The following is a 22,994-nucleotide window of genomic DNA, read 5'->3' on the forward strand; positions in this document are numbered from 1 at the left end:
AGCTTTCGGAGCGTCACTCCTTCATCAGGTGATTGTGGAGGGCTCGATCGTAACACAGAATTTATAGCAAACGTTTGCAGTGTGATGTAACTGAAATTATTCATTTAAGAATTGATTGTCTGTTAAGCCTTTCATCTGTTAGAATACAGTGATAGTTTCACTTCTTTCATGAAAGATCTGTATTCTAACAGATGAAAGGCTTAACAGACAATCAATTCTTCAATGTATAATTTCAGTTACATCACACTGCAAATTTTTGCTATAAATTCTGTGTTACGATCGAGCCCTCCACAATCACCTGATGAAGGAGTGTCGCTCCGAAAGCTAGTGTGCTTCCAATTAAACATGTTGGACTATAACCTGGTGTTGTGAGATTTTTAACTTTGTACACCCCAGTCCAACACCAGCATCTCCAAATCATATTAGTTAGTTTTACAGCCACTACTTCACTAATACTATTTTCCAACATTCTCCTAATGTCAGATGTGAGGACAATTATCACAAGTTTCCTGCATTATTCCCTTCCTTTCTTGAAAGGATGGACTACATATATTGTTTTGAATCCACTGGGACTATTCCAGAATCTAGGGAACTATGGAAATTTACATCCAATACACCCATGATCACTACTTGCACCTTTTTTTAAAAAAAGATCTTAAACCAGCAGTTTCAGTGGACTCCAAGAGCTTTTTGTCTCATTAGTTTGCCTAGTAACTTTTCACCGACGATATTGAACATTTTTATTTCCTCCCCTCACCGTTTGCCCTGATTTTGTTATTATTGCAATGCTTTCAATGTTTTTTAAAGCCATAGCAGGTAGAAAATAGTTCTAAGTATATTCTTCAGCGTCACTGGATCAAAATCCTGGATCCCTCTCCATAATGGCACTGTACGTCTACCTATACTAGTTGAAGGCAGCGGCTCACCATCACCTTCTCAAGGGTAACTACAGATGGGCAATAAATGTTGCTCCAGCAAGTGAGGCGCACATACCATGAATAAGTTTTAAAATTTCACTTCATTTTGTTCCTTCATAGGGAAGAACATTTAATCGTCTTCCTTTTTATATATTTTTGGAACTCTTATAAAAGTCTGCTTTTGTACATTTTACTGGTTTACCCAATTGATTTCCACCCCCCCCCTCCCTTTGCTTTTCTGTCACCCTTTTCTGGTTTATAAAGTTTTGTCCAAACTTCTGATTGACCAGCAATCTCCTGATCATTTGTCTTTTGTTTCCATTTGATATTTCTTTACTTAGCCACAGATTTTAACCTCATTTCAGAGGCTTTATTTTCCAATGGAATACCTTTGTTGAGGAAAAATATTTCTTTGAAAAGATCTGCAACTGCTTATCCACTTGTCCTTTAGCTTAATTTTTTTTTAAAAAAGTCTACTTTGGACAACTCAGCCTTGACGGCTTTGTAACTGTCTTTATAATAGCAATAGAAAATGGGTGGAATAAAAATGCTGAGAATACTCATACTACTCACCAACATTAATAGCAATCCTGTCCACAAGCTTTGATTTAACTGAGAACAGTGATAAATTATTCAGTGATCTTGAAACAAAGGGAGAAAATGTTTTCTCTCAAAAGGATAAATATCCAACAACCACCCAAAAAGAGTCAAACTACAGACTCAATTTCAACATTTCCGTACATGACACTGCACAAACCTCAAGTTGTAAAAAAAACTCAGTAAAGCAAAACCGATTATCTGATAATAAGAGAACATTTTGTTTGGAGCCAAAACATCAGGAAATAGCACATGCTGGGAAATGACATTTGAAAATTAATGAGAACATAAATGCTATAATTTGAAAAAGTAGACAAACAGGAGGCTGGAAGAAACCAGGCAGCATCAGGAAGTGGAGAGGTCAACGTTTCTGGTACAGTATAACCCATCTTCAGGAATGGAGGTGGGGGTAGGGGAAGCCGCAGATTTTTTTGGTGGTGGTGGTTGGGAGTGGGGGCAGCGTGGTGAGGTAGTGATAGTGGGTATGTCTCTAACAGTTTGATTTCCTTCTATTTGATTTTTAATACCTATACATTCGAACACACTAAAAACCAAAAACTCCACAGTGGCTATTGTGAAAACTAGAAGCATGGCACACCATGTCACAAAACAAGATCACATTATGAGCTCCACTTTTACACTGTTGTTAAAAGATGCAGTACTGTTGTGGCTGCATTACTGGGATAGCAATCAGAATCCAGAATTAATAACCCCAGAGTTCACACCTCAGCATGGCAATTGGAGAATTTTTTTTTTTAGAAAATGAAATCGAGAATTAAAAAGCTGATATCAGCAAGTCCCATGACGTTGCTGGATTATGAGTGAAGGAAACGAAACCTATTGTGCGCACCTTGTGACTTGGATGCAATTGCAGTCCCACAACAATGTGCGTGACTCTTAACTGACTTGAGTGGTCTAGCAAGCCAGTCAACTGTGTTAAGTTTGCTTTAAAAAATAATCTGCCACAGTTCAGAGTGATAATTCATTACTTTCTCAGGGCAATTATGGATGATTAAACACCAGTAATGACCACATCCAGAGAAATGAAAAAAAATTAAGCCCACACACAACTCGAGAAAAATATTGACCACAGATTAGAACTGATATATTTTACAATGTGGAAATGTGTTGCTGGAAAAACGCAGCAGGTCAGGCAGCATCTAGGGAACAGGAGAATCGACGTTTCGGGCATTAGCCCTTCTTCAGGAAGAAGGGCTAATGCCCGAAACGTCGATTCTCCTGTTCCCTAGATGCTGCCTGACCTGCTGCGTTTTTCCAGCAACACATTTCCATCTCTGATCTCCAGCATCTGCAGACCTCACTTTCTCCTCAAATATTTTACAACGTAACAAGCAACAAGTAATTTAAAGAAAAGTACATTTCCTAGAAACAGAAGCTAAAACTTTACTCCGTAAATGGATTTCTCAGTACAATGTACAAGAGTACTAAACGTTTGGCAATTAAAAAGAGGACTGTAAACCAACTGAAGGAGTCAGCTGAGTGAACAGTGGCATTCTTCGTCGAGGTTTATTTCGCCCAATCATCTAAATATTTATACTATAATGATATAATGTGCTTACTCCCTAACAAGGATGGAATGGTGGCTCAGTTGTTAGCACTATTGCCTCACAGCACCAGGGACTCAGGTTCAATTCCAGCCTCTGGCGACTGTGGAGTTTGCACATTCCCCCTCTGTGCGTGGAGGTTTCCTCTGGGTGCTCCAGTTTCTTCCCATTATCCAAAGATGTGCAGGTTAGATGAAATGGTCATGCTAAGTTGTCCACAGTGTTCAGGGATGTGTGGGTTAGGTGCACCAGTTAGGAGTAAATGTAAAGTAGTAGGGTAGGGTCAGAGTCAACCTGTTGGGCCTAATGGCCAGTTTCCATACTGTAGGGATTATGTTCTATAAACCATTCTTACTAGGCTACAACTTTACCAATTTTAGCTGCATTCTTTAAATCAATATTGAAAACGGCAGGAACTTATTTGACTTTGTTCTGCTTCTATGTCTTTGATAACCATTTGCAATAAAATCAAACAAAGCATCAACTATTGCACCAATCCAACAGTCACATTTTACTCGCCTTGACTTAAATAATAGCACAGAAAGTAATCTGTACAAAATTTGCTGATGACACAAAATTAAGCAGCATTGTAGACCATGCAAATGATAGTATAAAAATACATAGGGATGTTAATAGACTCAGCAAAATGGGCAAAACTGGCAAATGAAGTTCAACATAAGCAAGTGTGAGGTTATCCATTCTGTACCAAGAAAGGATAGATTGGGATACTTTTTAAGGTAGTATGAAATAAATGTTGGAGAAGTCCACAACAAGGGGCCACAGTCTAAGAATCAACAGTAATCCATTCAGGACTCAGATCAGGAAGAATTTCTTCATTCAGTTGCAAACCTGTGGAAGTCTGTACCACAGGAAGCTGTTGGGGCCAGTTTGATATATTCAAGGAGGAGCTGGATATTGTCCTTGCGGCTAAAGGGATAAAGGTGTATGGGAAGAGGGCAAGAATGGGATACTGAGACTGCATGATCAGTCATGATCATATTGAATGGTGATGCAGGCTCAAAAAAAAAAGGGCCAAATGGCCTACACCTGCACCTATTTTCTATGTAAATATAGTGGATACTTAAAGAGGCTTGGGAGTTAAGATGTAAAGATCTTTAAAATGTCACAAACTAGTGCAGAAAATAATCAAGAAAGCTAAAGAAATACTGGCCTTTATTATGTGAAGGACTGGAGTTCAAGGATGCAGAAGTTATGCTGCAGTTATAAATAACTCTGGTTAGAGCCCACTTAACATACCATGGGCAGATCTTAGCACTACACCTCAGGAAGGGTATAAGCTGGCAAACATGACAAGCTGCCTAGCTTGGTGTCTGTGCAAAGAGGTAAAAAAAAAAAGACAAATATACTAAGCCTGAATGTTCTGAAAGATGCAACAACATACAAACAAGCAAGGCACAGAAGTTGCAAGCATCAAACAGGCACAGACCATGAAGAAAACAAGCTCTGCTCAAATCAAGAAGATGGCCACAAAACCAAGTACACCTGCTCTTCTGTGGTAAGGCTAAAATGAAGAGGAGGGCAGTCAGCATTAGCATTGTATATCCTGCTTGAAAATAGTGGCAGGAGGGGCTTCGGCCTACAATACAGTCAAGTCTGCAAATTATCGCGTGGGAGTTGAAGGATCATTTGAGAAGTGGCTGGGGAGTCTGATCCCTTGCTGGGGTTCATCTGTCAGAAAACCTGTTCATAAAAGTTTAAACAAACAGGTTTATAACATCATGACAGACATGGATAGTGAATAGCCAAGGGTAGGGGAGACCGAAACTAGAGAGCATTGGTTTAAGGCAGAGGGGAAGATCTAAAAAAAAAAGGACCCAAGGGGATGGAATAAAGAAGTGGAGGAGGCAGGTACAATTACAAAAATTAATCATCCAGATGCCTTTTAAATGAATAGGAAAGGTTGAGGGGGATATGGGCCAACTGCTGGCAAATGGACCTGGTCAGTATGGATGATTTGGACTTCTATAATTCTATGTAAAATGATTCTAAAATGAAAAAGTTTAAAAAATCCTTGAGATGTATACTGTTCCAATGTACCTGATGGGTGCCTGCCTCAGTGAGCAAAATGGCCTAGCAGCAGCATTGCAATGTAAAGTGGTGGTGGATTTCAAAGTGCAGCACAGACGTGGTGAACTGTGCTCCCAGCTAGTCCAAAATGTGTTGTGATGTGACTGTTGTGTCTCTAATGCCAACATCTGCCATGGGCTACATGCTGTCAAGCCCATGAAGTATATAGGGATGTTGAGGACTCCCAACCAAGACGGAGGTTCTGAGAAACAAGGGGTGAGCTGGAGCACAGGTACCTACCGACTTTTATACTGGGAATGGTCTAGTTTCTCTCTGCTTACAGGAGCACAGGAAATTGCACATAAATGAGGCAAGACTAAGTACAGAGATATAAATACTTGCAAATAAGTCTTTTGTCCTCACTCGTGAAAGTCTCATTTCACTGGTCAAACACTGGCCAGGAAAATACAAGACAGAATGTCAAGAATCTTAAATTTCCCATCTTGTGAAATTCTCTCAGCTAACTCGTCACTGCCCACATTGTCCAGAGGTTGAGAAAATTCAGTTCATAATCTGTGATGTCAAACTTGAATTTATGAAGAATGCACATTGCAGAAAGTTTTGAGGACTCAGGTAAGTATAAGTGCTAATTACCCTTATTTTCAATCTTGTTGCACAACTTTATATGAATAAAGGGAATAAATGTAGATTTAGACATTTTCAGCTCAGCAAGCTGAAGAATGGACACTAAGCGAGTCAGTATCTGTGATATTAATAAAAGAGGTAAGAGAAAGGATGTAGCTTTAAAATATCGAGACTGGCATTTGTAGTTTTTCTTTAATCCTTTCCAGGACAGCAAAAGAGTGTTATGAAGCAGAAATAAATTAAAGGTGACAATTCTTTTGAAGAATTCAGAAGAAAAACATTCTTTAAAATCAATCCTCATCTATCTAACATTATGTCCCAAAACCAACATTGTTGGCTTTTAGTTTACTGGATATTTTTACTCTTCCCAAAATGTATATGCCCATGGATATAAATAGCTTAGCAAAATATTTAGAAATACAAGTTCCATAGCTAGCCATTTAGCCTCTCAAGCCAGCTTTGCATGGGCCGATTTCTAATCTAAAAATTACTAATTGACCACTTGCCGCTTAAGTGACTCAATATTATTGCTGAGTGAAATGGGATTTCCTTAAACAGCTCTTCCTTCTAAAACAAAATTTAGCGCTTCCATAACTTTCCTTAAATCTTGCTTTTAAAAAAAAAAGCAAAATTGCTACCAAGAAAATACAACAGGATCAGGTACAAAATTGAGAACCAGTTTTTAAAAATAGCTTTGATTCTAATTAAAGCACATGTTGACAACTTGATTACAAACCACAAAGTGCATAACTAAATAAAAAACAAAAAAAAAGTGGACTTTTTCTTGCATATATAAATAATGCCAGTGCACAGATGAACAAAATTTCAAAAGCATACAAGCAAACACTTTAAAATAAAATTTACTCTGTAAGTGAGATGAAGGGTGAGGGAGTATCATAAAAAGCTTTCTTGGTGGGGGGTGAAGAAAAGGAAACCAAAGAAAACCTATTACCAAGAACGGGGTCATTTAATAAAAACTCATTAGCAAAACTACACTTATATTCTACTACACATGCCACTTTCACCTGACATATGTAATGGAACAAGATCAACTCAAGCATTAATTTTCTGCATTGCTTGGAAAAGATTAATTACTTATTTGGAAAACAAATGGGGTAAATGAAGGAACAGAAATACAAGTTCCTTACAAATACATCCCTGGTACATTATTTCAACTTATCACCTCTTGAAGTGACTGTAACTATCAATATACAAATGCTAAATACCTTTGCCTTCTCATGTAACAACTACCATGTCAGAAATTACCAGGCATCTGATCTGATTAGAATCAGCTGTCTGAAGGTCTGTTATTAGATAGCAATGTTCTTGCCATGCTATACCAGTGCAAATATAGTGCCAATCCAGAATGCATGTGCTACAATACAAATATAGGGCCAATTTGGGAATTGTGTTCAACGGTACAAATATAGGCCCAATTCTGAATCTGTGTGCATAATGTAGCTGCACACCATAAAGGGCTGAAAAGTTTAGCTTGCATAATATTCCTGTCTTTTACCAAAGCTTAAATACCCAATTATTTAAACACTGACAGTTGGCATGCAGGTGCAGCAGGCAATGAAGAGAACTGATGGCATGCTGGCCTTCACTGCAGGAGGGTTTGGGTGTTAGAGTAGGGATGCCTTGCTGCAGTTATGCAAAGTCTTGGTGAGGCCATGCCTCAAGTGTTGTGCGCTGTTTTGGTTTCCTAGTGTGGGGAGGGGCATTCTAGTTATTGAGGGGAGTCCAGTAATATTCACCGGACTGATCCCCTGGATAGCACGACTGACATAAGGAAACACTGGGGTTGGAGTGGGCTTGTATTTGCTTGATTGTAGAAGAATGAGGGGTCATTGCATACAAACATATCCTGATAGGACTGGACAGGCTAGATGGAAAGAATGTTCCTGCAATGTTGGGGAAGTCAAGAACAAGGGGTCACAGCCTAAGAATAAAAGGGATCAGCCATACAGGACTGAGAAGAGGAAGAATTTTTTTCACTCAGTTGTGAACCTGTGGAATTCCCTTCCACACGAAGCTGCTGGGACCAATTCATTAGACAGATTCAAGAGGGAGCTGGACGTGGCCCTTGTGACTAAAGGAATCAAAGGGTTTGTCGGGAGGGCAGGAATGGGATATTGAGATTGCATGATCAGCCATGATCGTATTGAATGATGGTGCAGGCTCGAAGGGCTAAATGCATACTCCTGTACCTATTTTCTATGTCACTACGTTTCTTTAATCCTTCATCAAACAACGTGCCAGTTTCAAATACCAAATATGCGAAGAATATATTTTTCTGTAATGAGGGAAAATCATAGGAACTAAATTTTAAAAATATCCTTCCTGAATAGGCCGAAGTTAGGATTACTTTGAAGAAAATAACTGTAAATATTAAATCAAAATACCTTGCTCACTAATTGCAATATTCCCCACTTGTCTGAGTAAGTACATTTCCAAAGCCACTCAAGAAGCTAGACACCATAAAAACAGCCTGTGCATCTGTTACTACACCCAAAAACATTCACTCCCATCACCATGATGCCCAATAGCATCAGTGTGTACAATCTACAAGATGCACCACAGAAACTCTCCAAGACTCCTTACATCTCACCTTCCAAATACACAACAACTACCATCTAGAACGCCACAGGCAGCAGATACATGACAACAACATCACTTTCAAGTCACACACCAGCCTGACTTGGAAATAATATCAGCGTCTTCAGTGTTGCTGGGTCAAAGTCCTAGAACTTCCAAATTAGTGACATTATGAATTTATCTGTACCAACTGGATTGCAACAATTTAAGGTAGCAGCTCAACACCTCTTTCTCAAGGGCAACTAAGGGGGGGGGGAATAAATGCAAGTCTAGCCTGTGATGTCCACAACCCCAGAATGTATAAAAACATATGGATGAGAGAAGGTAATTATATATTGGTATAAAAGCCAATGCAGTATACCACATCCAAGTATCAAATTGACAAATATCACGAAACCAGCAATTTCCAAAGTTCATATAAAAGTCAAACACACGAATGTTAATCAGCTAAAAAATAAAATTTGTAATTGCACCACTCATCTGTCCCATCTGCTAATTTTCTCCATCTCCATGCATGCTCAAGCCACTTTTGCTTTCTGACTAAATCTTTAGGAGTCACTGGCAAATTCAGCATTTGTTATCCATCCCTGATTACCCAGCCATCTCACAGGGCAGTCAAAGGCAAAAGTCAACCACATTGCTGCCAGTCTGAAGTCAAATGTAGACCAGGATGGGTGAGGATGTTGGTGAACCAGACAGGTTGTTACAATGATCAAAGCGCCATAAAAGCGCCATTACTGACACTAGCTTTTGGTTCTAGATGAATTTAAATTTCACCAGTTGCCATCCTCTCTAGATTTTGGGGAGATAGTGGCTCCCCAAATGTTACTCAACAAGTAATCCAGAGACCCAGGCCAATGCTCTAGAGACATGGGTTAAAATTCTAGATGACAACTAGTGAAACTAAAATTAAATTAACCCATTCCTCCTCAATATAGTTAGTTCACTTCCAGCATTTGTCTACTGTTGTTGGCCCCAAGCCAATAAGCTACAGCTGGAAACCTAGTTAAACAAGCAGACTAGCTCACCTGGACCAAGGTGGTTAGATGATACTTATGTCAGTAAAACTGGATTATTACAAATTATTTTTAACAGCTTAAAAAATTTGAGCAGACAAGAAATTTCCCCCTCCCAATTCACAAGAAATTATGGTTGGAAATACTGGAAGAATTTATGAATTGCCAACAAAAATGAGATCCAAAGCACCTATTCTACAGTTCATACACTACTTTTCTCAGAACCCTTCAAACAATTAAAACACATATTTTGTTCCACCTCTTTTCTACATTTAGGCCAAATTTACTTTCTCCCTCCACCTTTCATTTAGTTACTGAGATGACTGCCCATCTCCATCACTCCAAGCCAACATCAACCAACAGGAAAATGGCTATACTGTTGATTTTTCAGCCTTTTAGCAATAGCAGAACACTTTAGTTCTTTTTGAAAAACTACTCTTAAAAAAAAAGGAATGGAATTTAAGTTCCATGTGTTGGTTATTATTGGAATTAACCATTGCCTTTACCTCATTACAGCCTAGGATCCAAACTACTCCACCCCAAAAAAATGGTAGCAGCTTACTCAAACTAAAAAGATTGAGAGAATTGTATTGTCCGACACAGTTTTATCATCCACGGAGAGTATCATTAGTTTTTCACAAATTAAAGTACAACATATAGGAATAATTGCATAGAATGTATTTGACCAACTAACTGCATATAATTATGGCCCCATGCTTCCAATAGCATACAATTCAATTTGTAGGAACATAGGAATAGGAATAGACAATCAAGGCCCTCAGAACTACTCTACCATTCAATTCGAACAGTTGATCAACTTCATTTTCCCACATTTGCTCAAAATTCCCAACAAAAAAAAAAAAATCAGATTCAGAAATTAAAGTATCTACAAATCTAATGCAAGTCAAGACTTTTTCTATTGGCAATCCATACACGGTTTCTTCAATTTTTCACTTTTACTATTACTGCAATGTTCATGTGCTTGCTCAAAAAAGAGAAAATATATTCAAATGTCTTCAGCAATTAATAGCTGTCAACACCGTATTCAGGGGAAAGAAAAAAAAAGAAGGTTTGCTGTTGCCTATTCTGGCTGCTAAAATATTTTAGCAAATTGACAAAACAAGTGCAAGCACTCACGAATCTAAGTAATGATGGATCACAGAGTGCTTTGAAATGCAAAGGCAAAATAGATTAAAATAGCTAGAGTTATAACAAAAACTAACATCAGTCTTTGGAAGCAAAAGAAAGTGCAAATATAAAGATAAATTCAGGACAATGTTTCACTGCACAGTTGACAAAGCAGCATAGACAAATGGTAAAGCGGAGTTCGGGACAGTTATTAGGTAGAAATAAATCGATGAAGGATAAAAACACTGTCTGCTTTTAACAAACTAAAAAGGAAGAATTTGCTTGAACATTTACACATTTTGAAATCATGTTTGGCAGGCTCCAAAGCTTTACTCCATAAGAACAAATTTATCCAAGACTCTCATCTTAATTCTACCCCAAAAAACTGCAACTATCCTCACTGCATTCCATTCTCAATAATTTAACTAGGATGAGATGCTCTACCTGACTTCACTCTCCAGAGTTTGACATAGTTCCTACAATTTTCACTCTTACAATTCAGCACTGCTAGGAACCCCAACTCTACCATCTTAATCACGTGTCATTCCACCAAGAAACTCTGAAATCTCACCACTGTGCAATTAACTTTCAGAACTGCTATCTCTGCTACTCCTCAAATCAATCCTTCAGGTTTATTGTGTTCGTATTATGACCAGCAAATTTACCAGGGATTCAAAATGGACCTTTTATGGACAGTAAAGCTCAATAACACATTATATACATTTGCCAACTAACCATGGGAGAACTCTAGCTGAAAAATGTCACTACAACTTTGTAAGTGTGAGTTCTTCATTCCAGTAAAATTAAAAAGACAATATTCAACTTCTTTCTTAACAGAAGAAAAATCCGAGTTTCAAGTGAAAAACATGCAACACTTACAGCTTTAATCCCCGATGATCTCCTCGTTGTTCGAGCATTTAATCCATTTCTAGGACTTAAAACTGTGCCAGATGGGAGAGCCGAAGTAAGCTGGGATGGAGGACTTGAACAAAATTTACAAGTCACTAAAGGGGAAGTTGAGTAACTCAATATGTTCAATTCAGAGGTGGAATGTTTGTTGTTATTGCTTACAGTTGAAGGTTGGTCATTTGATGCATCACCAATGCCTACTTCAATTGTTTCACCAGACTGTATTCGTTTCAGGTAATCTTTCAGCATGGACTGCGTCGTTGTCTCGCTCAACCAACACAGGAAGAGTTCATCAACTTTCATTTTAAGAACAGGTTGTAGAACTGGAGCAGCTGGCATTGTTACTTGATTCAGGATGTGCCAAAAACCAAGATTATTGTTGGAAGCTGTTTGCAACGACTTGTCGGTGGAAAACAAATTCTTGTGCGGTCTTCCTCCGCTTTACGCAAATAAAAGAATTCCTGGGAAAAGGAAACAAAGTTTTTAATTGAAAAGTCTACTCTGCGTGTTTCAGTTGTTGTTTATTTCTGCCAGCTTCATTTGACAAGGTAAACAAAAACAATTTTGCAATTAGTGCCTATAAAACATTTGAATCAGGCAGCAGGCAGCAAACTGCAAACAAGAGGAATTTTAGGGAACACACCTTATTTTTCCCTCCTTGTGGAAAGTAAGCCAGAGTTTAGCATCATTAAATAGTTACAACAGAAGAAGCTATTCAGCCTGTCAAATCCATTCCAGCTGTCTAACAAGAGCAATTGAGAAGGTTCCTTTCAACATTGCCTTACAAGTATTTTACACTTTAGGGGCCTACCAAGTCTCCTTCAAAAGCTACTACTGAACCTGTCCCCACCATCATCTCAGGCAATGCATTTCAGACTCTTGCACCAGTGGCAGCCAATTTCACATTACAATCCATTAAACTACAGTTACCCATTAACAAGTTTAGGGAATACACTTCAAATTTTAACATTTCAACTTACGAAATAAAACTGAAGACGTTTGTGATTTGGCACCAAAAAAAACCATGAAATAATAAATTGTTCTTAGATGGCACCCCTGACATACCTAAGCATCTCAATAGCACGGTCAAACAAAATGCCAACACCAAGTCTCACAGACACACTAAGAAAGATAGTCTGATATGTTTTAAGGAGCATTTTTAAGGAGGAAAGAGGTGGAAAGGGAACTCCAGAGCTTAGGACCTAGTTTGGTAAAGGCATAGTGACCAATTGCATAGCACTTGAAACCGGGAATGTCCAGAGGTCAAAATTAAAGCACCAGAAAGACTGTGGGCGTGGAAGAGATTGCTATTTGGAGTGCCAGAGTCATCTGGAAACAAGTATGAACATTTTCAAGCTGAGGCATTTCTAACCAGTGCACATCAGTAAGGTGTGGGGATGGGGGTGGAAAAGAGATGACTGGTGAATGAGATTTGGTACCAATAAGACCACAAACAGCAAAGTTTCAGATGGCCTTAGGTTTACATAGATTAGAACATGGGAAATAAGCAGTAATGTGTTGGAAAAATCAAGTCCATAAATAAAAAACGCATAGATTATGGTTTCAGCAGAAGAACTGAGGCAAGGACAGAGTTGGGTTACGTGGTGAAGATGGAAATAGGTGGTCTCACTGATTGCCTGGATATATAATTGAAAAATATGGTTAATTATGACATCAGTATGGTGAACAGTATGGTTCAGTACAAGAGAGCTGGCAGAGAGAGAGGAACTGAGCAGCCAGATAAGGGAGACAAGATTAGAGTGGTGCTGGAAAAGCACAGCAGGTCAGGCAGCATCCGAGAAGGGAAAAAAAAACATCGGCATTTTTGGCAAAAGCCCTTCAAATTTTCTTTTTTTGTGATGGGGGGGGGAAGCGAAGAGAGAAGGACATGATCAAGGGGGTGGTAAGAGGAGGAGTCTTTGAGTTAGCACCTGGCTTCAGCAGTGTAGAGGTCAGTGTGCCAAACTACCACTGCACTTCCTTTATCTGCTGGTTTCATGGTGAGGTTGGGATTGGAGCAGAGGGAGTGGAGGGCTGCGTGTCAGGAAGGTGAGAGGCTGGAGTGGGGGAGAGGAATAGGGGCAATAGACAGGTTGAGGCGGTTAATGTCTTGGCAGCAGTTGGAAATGAAGAGATCAAGGGCGGGTACTGGCCAGCATGGTGTCCAGATGGATGGAGTGTGTTGGAGGCGGGTGAAGGAGTCCTCAGAAGGTGGGCAGGATTCCTGACTGAAAAAGCTCAGAGGCGGAGGCAGTGGGGTAAAAAAAAAAGTGTTTGACGTCACAACATGTATTGAATTCATGGATGCGTGGACGAAGGAAGATGAAGGTAAGGCCTTTGCTGAGGACTGATCGTTCGCCCTCAGTGAGGGGGAGGTCTGGGGTGATGGGGAAGGGCTTTTGCCCAAAACGTTGATTTTCCTGCTCCTCGGATGCTGCTTGACCTGCTGTACTTTTCCAGCACCACTCTAATCTTGACTGATCGCCAGCATCTGCAGTCCTCACTTTCGCCTATATAAGGGAGACAACTGCTTCATCAGCAGGAATCTGCTACTTGTACCTGGTCAAATGTCATGCAATGCTAATTTCATACTACAAATGAATCATGTCCATAGGGCATTAAGAGAGGACCTGCAATCAGTTCATTCATCCATATACCAGAAGTTTCTTTATGCTAATGACATCCGACAACCAACAGTAGAGAAGTTAATTGATGATGCACTGAACAACTACTGTGTGATAAGGGGTGGGTACAGGTGCAGAGGCACCTGGGTGTATATATTCACCAACTACTAAAGGTGACAGGACAGGTAAGAGTCAAATACTTTCATTCTAACTCCATCCCCATCTCCTATTATGAAGAAAAAGGAGTTCTGAAGGAGGGTCACTGGACCTGAAACATTAACATTGTTTTCTTTCCACAGATGCTGCCAGACTTGCTAAGATTTTCCAGCAACTTCTGTTTTTGTTTCAGATTTACAGCACCTGCAGTTGGGTGTCTGGTGTTTAAAAATTCACTCTTGGGATGTGGGCATTGCTGGCTTGAATGCATTTATTACATTTTCCTAGTTGCCCTTTAAAAAGGTGGTGGTGAGCTGCCTTCTTGAACCACTGCAGTCCACATGCTGGAGGTTAACCCACAATACTCTTTAGGAAGAAAACTACAGGATTTTGATCCAATGACAATGAAGGAATGGCGAATTATTTCCAAGTCAAGATGGTGAGTAGCTTGGAGAGGAACTCGCAGATAGTGATGTTCCCATGTAGATCTTACCCTGGTATTTGGCTTTGGAAGGATCTTTGGTGAATTTCTGCATTGTATCCTGTTAGATAGTACTGAGCATTAATGGTTGAGGGAGTGGATATTTATGGGTGTGGTGTCAATCAAGCAGGCTGCTTTGTCCTGGATGGTGTCAAGCTCCTCGAATATTGTTAGAGATGCACCTATCCAGGCAAGTGGGGAGTATTCCATCACACTCCTGACTTGTGCCTTGTAAATGGTGGCTAGGCTTTGGGGAGTTAGGTGGTGACTTATTTGCCACAATATTTCGAACCTCTGACCTACTCTTGTAGTCAGGTGTTGATATGGGGGTTTCTGGTCAATGGTAACACATGATGTTTCAGTGATAGTAACACCACTGAATGTCTAAGGGCATTGGAGATGTAGAAGCACCTTTCTGTATACTTAAAATCATGATTAGTAAGGTTTAGGATTGGAAGCAAATCACATTTCTCAGCACGCATTCATAAGAGAAAAAAACCAACCATCAACAGTCCTATGAAATAGCAATAGGAGAAAGTGAGGTCTGCAGATGCTAGAGATCAGAGCTGGAAATGTGTTGCTGGAAAAGCGCAGCAGGTCAGGCAGCATCCAGGGAACAGGAGAATCGACGTTTCGGGCATAAGCCTGAAGGGCTTATGCCCGAAACGTCGATTCTCCTGTTCCCTGGATGCTGCCTGACCTGCTGCGCTTTTCCAGCAACACATTTCCAGCTATGAAATAGCAATATCCTGCTCACTGATATTCAATTTAGGTTTGGTTAGAAACAAAGCCAACCTCAAAATGAAGGAAGAGTGACTTCCCATAACTTCAAGGCAGCATGTAACTGAAGTATCCTGTACTCTCTGGAATTTAGAAGAATGTGAGGAAAGCTTCCTGAAACGCAAGATTCTTAAGGGGCTTGACAAGATAGATGCAGAGAGGCTGTTTCCCCCTGTGGGAAGAGTCCAGGACCAGAAGATATAACTCAGTAAGGGGTCACCCATTTCAGGCAGCAATGAGAATGTTTTCTTCCCCCTCTCAGATAGTAGTCAATCTGAGGAATTCTTTACCTCAGAGCGCTGTCAAGGCTGGATTGCTAAGTATATTCAAAGATAGACAGGTTTTTAAAATCAGCAAGGAATCATGGGTTATGGGATAAAAGGCAGGAAAATAGAGCACAAGGGTATTTGATCAGGCATGATCTCACCAAATGGCAGAGAAGACTTAATGGCCTGAATAACCAATTTCTGTTCCAACAAGTACAGTTCCAAAAAGAAGCTCAACATCATCCAGAACCAAGTGGTCTTTTCAATAGGCACCCATCCACCACCTTCAACATTCACTTCTAACCAATTAACATACCATGTGTGCTATATACAAGATGTATCACAGGAACTTGCCAGAGCTCTTTCCCAATGCCTTTCAATCCCATGAACTCTGTTAGTACATGCTAGATCCGTTTGATAGATCAGCTATGATTCTATTGGATATCTAAGGGTTGAATGGCTTACTTCTGTTCCCATTTCTTATGGTTTAAAAGAAGGGCAGCAGATGCACAGGTACATCCTTGGAATTAAGTCACTACTCCTCAACTGCCACCCTGATAGCAATGTTGATGGCACCACATGGACTGCAGCAGTTTAAAAAAAATTGGAGATGAGTAAATAAAAAGTTCATCTTGCCACTGACATTCATCCTTTGAGCAAATTATTCATGAATGCTTTTCTGGTTGTAAGCCTCAGCTCCCTATAGTCACAAAACATGCTCTTGAATTAAAAAAAAGGATGATGAAAAAAAAGTTGTGAAAATTAGCCTATATTGTTTGAGTTAGAGCGCAAACAACCTCACTAATTATTAAATTAACCTGCTCAGAGATGTCATTACACATCTCTGGAGCAAGTAGAACTTGAATCCAGATCTCCTGGTTCTGAGGTAGGGACACTACCACTGCACCAAAAGGGTCTCTATGTCCTCACTAGATCATTTACATATTAATCAACATCATTCAACCCTTGTTTTGAGGATGATGACTACTCACTAAGCCACTGTATGTTGTGACAACAAGAGAAGGTCAGAGTTTAGAAATTCTGCATTGAGCACCTGACCACTCAACTCCCCAAAGCCTGTTCACCATCTACAAGGTACAAGACAGTAGTGTGATTGAATGTTCTCCACTTGCCTAGATGAGTACTGCTTCAACAACCTCCAAGAAGATTGACATTATCGAGGACAAAGCAACCTATCCACAAATACTCATCCACAAATACTCCCTCCCTCCACCATCATATTCAGTAATAGGGCATGCTACTCAAGATACAGATTTTCACCAAGGTTCCTCTGACAGCACTTACCAAACCAATTGTCATCGAGGAGGATAAAGGTAGCAAACACATAGGAACTCCAACAACTGCACGTTTTGCTTCAAGCTAGTCACCATCCATAGTCACCATGGAGATAAGTTGCCCTCACTGTCACTGGGTCAAAATTCTGAAATTCCCTTCCCAATAGTATTGTGGATCTATCTACAGCACATAGCCTGCAATGATTCAAGAAGGCAGCTCATCATCTTCTCAAGGGCAACAAATGCTGACCATCCACCAACATCCACATCTCATAAGTGAATAAAGACAAAAATCAGTATTGCAGGATCAAAATCCTGGAACCTCCTACACTTCTTTCCTGGAGCAGAGGCTGAGGGGTATCCTTATACATGTTTATAAAATCGTGAGGGGCATAGATAGAGTGAATAACCAAAATCTTTTTCTCCAGGGTAGGGAAGTCCAAAACTAGAGAACATAGGTTTAAGGTGACAGGGGAAAGATTTAAAAGGGACCTGCGGGGCATCTTTTTCCACACAGAGGGCAATACATGTATGTAACAAGCTACTAGATGAAGTGGGTACAACAACATTTAAAAGGATTGATATATGAATAGGAAGGGTTGAAAGGGATGTGGGCCAAATGCTGGCAAATGGGACTAGGTCAGATTGTGATGTCTGGTCAGCATGGGTTGAACCAAAGTATCCGTTTCCATGACTTTACAACTGCCCTGTGGTCTACCTACAGCAATGGAAGTGCAGCAGTTAAAAAGGATTCATCACCAACTTGTCAAGAGCAAGAAGTGATGATCAATAAGTTTTGTCCTAGCTAGTAATGCCCACATCTCACTGAGGAATTATAACATAAAGGCTCTCTATCTCTTCAAACTAAAATCCTTAATACAAATATTCACTGCAGTTGCTTTAAAATCATGACTGGTACAAGTAAGACTTCAATTAATTGAGAGCAAAGAAAGATGGAAATTCATCTTGGACAGTATAGAGGGAGAGATGGGTAGTTTTGTCAAGTCAAAAACAATAGAATTAAAATTAGAGTCTTGTTTCAAATAAAATACTTCATTTGTCCCATAGCAATCTTTTTAAACTCTGCAAGGGTTGTTTGTGGTACAGTAACAATGTCCCAACATCTAGACAAGGAAGCATAGATTCAAGACCCACCTGCACCACACACACACACACATTTGTGGGGTGAATTGGTACTTGCAGAATGACATTTTAATTTTGCTCAAAAACTGCATGAGTCCATATAAGATTCTGTAAATCCATTCATTAGATTAGAATCAGTCTGAACATTGTGGCACAGGCAGAATCACACAGGCACCTCACACCTTAAATGCATTGTCCAGACCAATATGACATCCATTGTTAAAATTCACCTGAGAATGTAACTATAAAAAGTTCTGAGATTTACATATGAAAAAGCTGAAACCAACAGTCATTCTAAAAAATGAGAGACTTAACAAACAACCCAGGTCTTATTCAACATATAATTTCTGTTACATCATACTGTAAACTTTTGTTATAAATTGTGTCTTACTGCGTTAGACTCCACAACCAGCTGAAGGAGCATTGCTCCAAAGGCTTGTGCTTCTAAATAAACCTGTTGGACTAACCGGGCGTTGTGTGATTTTTAACTTTCTGCACCAGAGATGTCATAACATCTCTTATGAGGTGCATTAGAAACTACAATCTAGAGTCAACATGGCTTTAATTGAAGTGTTAACATGATACCGGAGGGAGGGGCGGGGAAGGGGGTTGGCCTAGGTGGGGAGACTGAAGCCTGGCGTTTGGTTGCCATGCCTTCCATCCCTCGGCTGCTAATTGTAGGCCGCTCTATGGAATGACACTCATTGGCGGGGGAAGGAGGGTACTCTAAGGCTTCTTAACGCCGGGAGAAATGGCACATTCCTCCTACCTGTTATTGCTGCTACTAGTACCGCCGCCGCTCGACTCGCTGTCACCTTCCTGCCCCCCGAGCCTGTCAGCCGGCTCCTCCCGCCTCTTGTTTCCCGCCCCGCCCCCAGCCGCTCAACATCTCGCGAGAACAGCGGCAACCACCCCCACCCCCAACCGCGCGCGGCCCGGTCACCCCGGCAACGCGGGCACGCGAGGATCTCCCGCCTTTGCAGAAATGATACAGTAACATGGGTGGCACGTGGCAAAAGCTCAGGGCATTCAAGGTTTATCAGGACTTCTGTGAATGGAGATATTTTAATTTCCATCTTCTCCGCACATGCACAAAATCACAATTTCAGGACTTGTACCGTTGCAGGATTTCCACGAGGGCTCCGGTTAGCTCAGTTGATTGAGCGGTTGACTTATGATGAAGAGCCTAGATGTTAATAGCCGAGACTCAATTCCTGCATCTCCATGGATTCTCCTTTCATCTCACATTTCAAGTGTAGCTTGGTAGTTAGCACTGCTGCCTCACAGCGCCAGGAACTTGGGTTTGGTTCCAGACTCTGATGACTGTATGTGTGAAGTTTGCACATTTTTCCAGTGTCTACGTGGCTGTGCTCCGGTTTCCTCCCACAATCCAAAGATGTGCGGGTTAGGTGAATTGGCCATGCTAAATCGCCCATAGTGTTATTAGACAGGGGTAAATGTAGGGGAATGGGTCTGAGTGGGTTACTCTTCAGAGTTGGTGTGGACTTGGGCCAAGAGGCCTCACTGTAGGGATTCTAATTCTAGAGTCATAGAGATACACAGCACAGAAACAGACAGGTCTAACTTATCCATGCTGACCAGATATAGAACATAGGATGTTACAGCAATACAGGCCCCTTGGCCCTTGATGTTGCACCAACCTGTGAAACCAGTCTGAAGCCCATCTAATCTACATTATTCCATTCTCGCCCATATGCCTATCCAATGACCATTTCAATGCCCTTAAAGTTGGCGAGTCTACTACTATTGCAGGCAGTGCGTTCCATGCCCCTACAACTCTTTGAGTAAAGAAACTACTTCTGACATCTGTCCTATAATCTATCACCCCTCAATTTAAAGCTATGTCTCCTCATGCGAGCCATCACCATCTGAGGAAAAAGGCTCTCACTGTGCAACCTATCTAACCCTCTGACTATCTTATATGTCTCAATTAAGTCACCTCTCAACTTACTTCTCTCTAACAAAAACAGCCTCAAGTCCTCCAGCCTTTCCTTGTAAGATCTTCCCTCCATACCAGGCAACATCCCAGTAAATTTCCTTCGAACCCTTTCCAAAGCTTCCACATCCTTCCTATAATGACCAGAACTGTACGCAATACTCCAAGTGTGGCCACACCAGAGTTTTGCACAGCTGCAGCATGACCTCATGGTTTTGAAACTCAATCCCTCCACCAATAAAAGCTAACACACTGTATGTCTTCTTAACAACCCTATCCACCTGGGTGGCAATGTTCAAGGATCTATGTACCTGGACACCAAGATCTCTCTCATCTACACTACCAAGAATCTTACCATTAGCTCAGTACTCTGCATTCCTGTTACTCCTTCCAAAGTGAATCACCTCACACTTTTCTGCATTAAACTCCATTTGCCACCTCTCAGCCCAGCTCTGCAGCTTATCTATGTCCCTCTGTAACCTACAACATCTTTGTCAATATCAACAAACCTTAGTGTCATCTGCAAATTTACTAACCCATTCTTATATGCCTCGTCCAGGTCATTTACAAAAATAACAAACAATAGTGGACCAAAACAGACCCTTGTGGTACCCCACTATTAACTGAACTCCAGGGTGAATATTTCCCATCAGAGAGGAGAAAGTGAGGACTGCAGATGCTGGAGATCAGATCTGAAAATGTGTTGCTGGAAAAGCGCAGCAGGTTAGGCAGCATCCAAAGAGCAGGAGAATCAACGTTTCGGGCATGAGCCTTCCTGAAGAAGGGCTCATGCCCGAAACATCGATTCTCCTGCTCCTTGGATGCTGCCTGACCTGCTGCGTTTTTCCAGCAACACATTTTCAGCTCTGAATATTTCCCATCAACCATCATCCTCCGTCTTCTTTCATAGAGTCATAGAGATGTACAGCATGGAAACAGACCCTTCGGTCCAACGCGTCCATGCTGACCAGATATCCCAATTCAACCTAGTCCCACCTGCCAGCACCCGGCCCATATCCCTCCAAACCCTTCCTATTCATATACCCATCCAAATACCTTTTAAATGTTGCAATTGTACCAGCCTCCACCACATCCTCTGGCAGCTCATTCCATACACGTACCACCCTCTGCGTGAAAACGTTTCCCCTTAGGTCTCTTTTGTATCTTTCCTCTCTCACCCTCAACCTCTGCCCTCTAGTTCTGGACTCCCCGACCCCAGGGAAAAGACTTTGTCTATTTATCCTATCCATGCCCCTCATAATTTTGTAAACCTCTATAAGGTCACCCCTCAGCCTCCGACGATCCAGGGAAAACAGCCCCAGCCTGTTCAACCTCTCCCTATATCTCAAAACCTCCAACCCTGGCAACATCCTTGTAAACCTTTTCTGAACCTGTTCAAGTTTCACAACATCTTTCTGACAGGAAGGAGACCAGAATTGCACGCAATATTCCAACAGTGGCCTAACCAAAGTCCTGTACAGCCACAACATGACCTCTTAGCTCCTGTACTCAATACTCTGACCAATAAAGGAAAGCATAGCAAACACCTTCTTCACTATCCTATCTACCTGTGACTCCACTTTCAAGGAGCTTTAAATCTGCACTCCAAGGTCTCTGTTCAGCAACACACCCGAGGACCTTACCATTAAGTATATAAGTCCTGCTAAGATTTGCTTTCCCAAAATGCAGCACCTCGCATTTATCTGAATTAAACTCCATCTGCCACTTCTCAGCCCATTGGCCCATCTGGTCCAGATCCTGTTGTAATCTGAGGTAACCCTCTTCACTGTCCACTACACCTCCAATTTTGGTGTCATATGCAAACTTACTAACTGTACCTCTTATGCTCGCATCCAAATCATTTATGTAAATGACAAAAAGTAGAGGACCCAGCATCGATCCTTGTGGCACTCCACTGGTCACAGGCCTCCAGTCTGAAAAACAACCCTCCACCACCACCCTCTGTCTTATACCTTTGAGCCAGTTCTGTATCCAAATGGCTAGTTCTCTCTGTATTTCGTGAGATCTAACCTTGCTAATCAGTCTCCCATGGGGAACCTTGTTGAACGTCTTACTGAAATCCATACAGATCACATCTACTGCTCTGCCCTCATCAATCCTCTTTGTTACTTCTTCAAAAAACTCAATCAAGCTTGTGAGACATGATTTCCCACGCACAATTTCAGCTAGCCAATTTCTGATCCAAACAACTAAATCACCCTCAATCCCATGCCCCTGTATTTTGTGCAATAGCCTGCCATGGGGAACATTATCAAATGCCTTACTGAAATCCATATACACCATACCAACCACTTTACCCTCATCCACCTGTTTGGTCAGCTTCTCAAAGAACTTAATAAGGTTTGTGAGGCATGACCTACCCTTCTCAAAACAATGTTGACTATCCCTAATCAACCTATTCCTTTCCAGATGATTAAAAATCCTACCTCTTATAACCTTTTCCAACACCTTTCCCACAACCGAAGTAAGGCTCCCAGGTCTATAATTTCCAGGGTTGTCTCTACTCCCTTTCTTGAACAAAGCAACAAAGGAGTCTTCTGGCACTACTCCTGTAGACTATATTAACCTAATCTAATTCCCATTTGCCAGCACTTGGCCCATATTCCGCTGAACCCTTCCTATTCACATACCCATCCAGGTGCCTTTCAAATGCTGTAATTGTACCAGCCTCCAGCACTTCCCCAGGCAGCTCAGTTCAATCATGCAACACCCTCTGTGTGAAAAAGGTGGCCCTTAGATCCCTTTTATATCTTTCCCCTCTCACCCTAAACCTATGCCCACTAGTTCTGGACTTTCCCATCCCAAAAGATCAGGAAAAGATAAAAGCAAATTACTGCGGATGCTGGAATCTGAAACCAAAAGAGAAAA

General features: G+C 41.0%; 1 protein-coding gene across 1 annotated transcript in view; it reads right to left on the reverse strand.

Annotated features, from left to right (window-relative positions):
- The window catches only part of ppp2r3b (protein phosphatase 2, regulatory subunit B'', beta), a 138,093-nt gene extending 119,101 nt beyond the window's left edge, over positions 1–18,992 (reverse strand). Inside the window, exons 1-2 of the mRNA XM_043692333.1 lie at positions 18,918–18,992; positions 11,374–11,864 (exon numbers count right to left, since the gene is read on the reverse strand). Of these exons, the coding sequence (XP_043548268.1) occupies positions 11,374–11,742 (369 nt within the window). The 5' untranslated portion in view covers positions 11,743–11,864; positions 18,918–18,992. The remainder of the gene's footprint in view (positions 1–11,373; positions 11,865–18,917) is intronic.
- Positions 18,993–22,994: the final 4,002 nt, after the last annotated feature.

Source organism: Chiloscyllium plagiosum, chromosome 6, assembly GCF_004010195.1.
Source record: "Chiloscyllium plagiosum isolate BGI_BamShark_2017 chromosome 6, ASM401019v2, whole genome shotgun sequence".
Taxonomy (NCBI): domain Eukaryota; kingdom Metazoa; phylum Chordata; class Chondrichthyes; order Orectolobiformes; family Hemiscylliidae; genus Chiloscyllium; species Chiloscyllium plagiosum.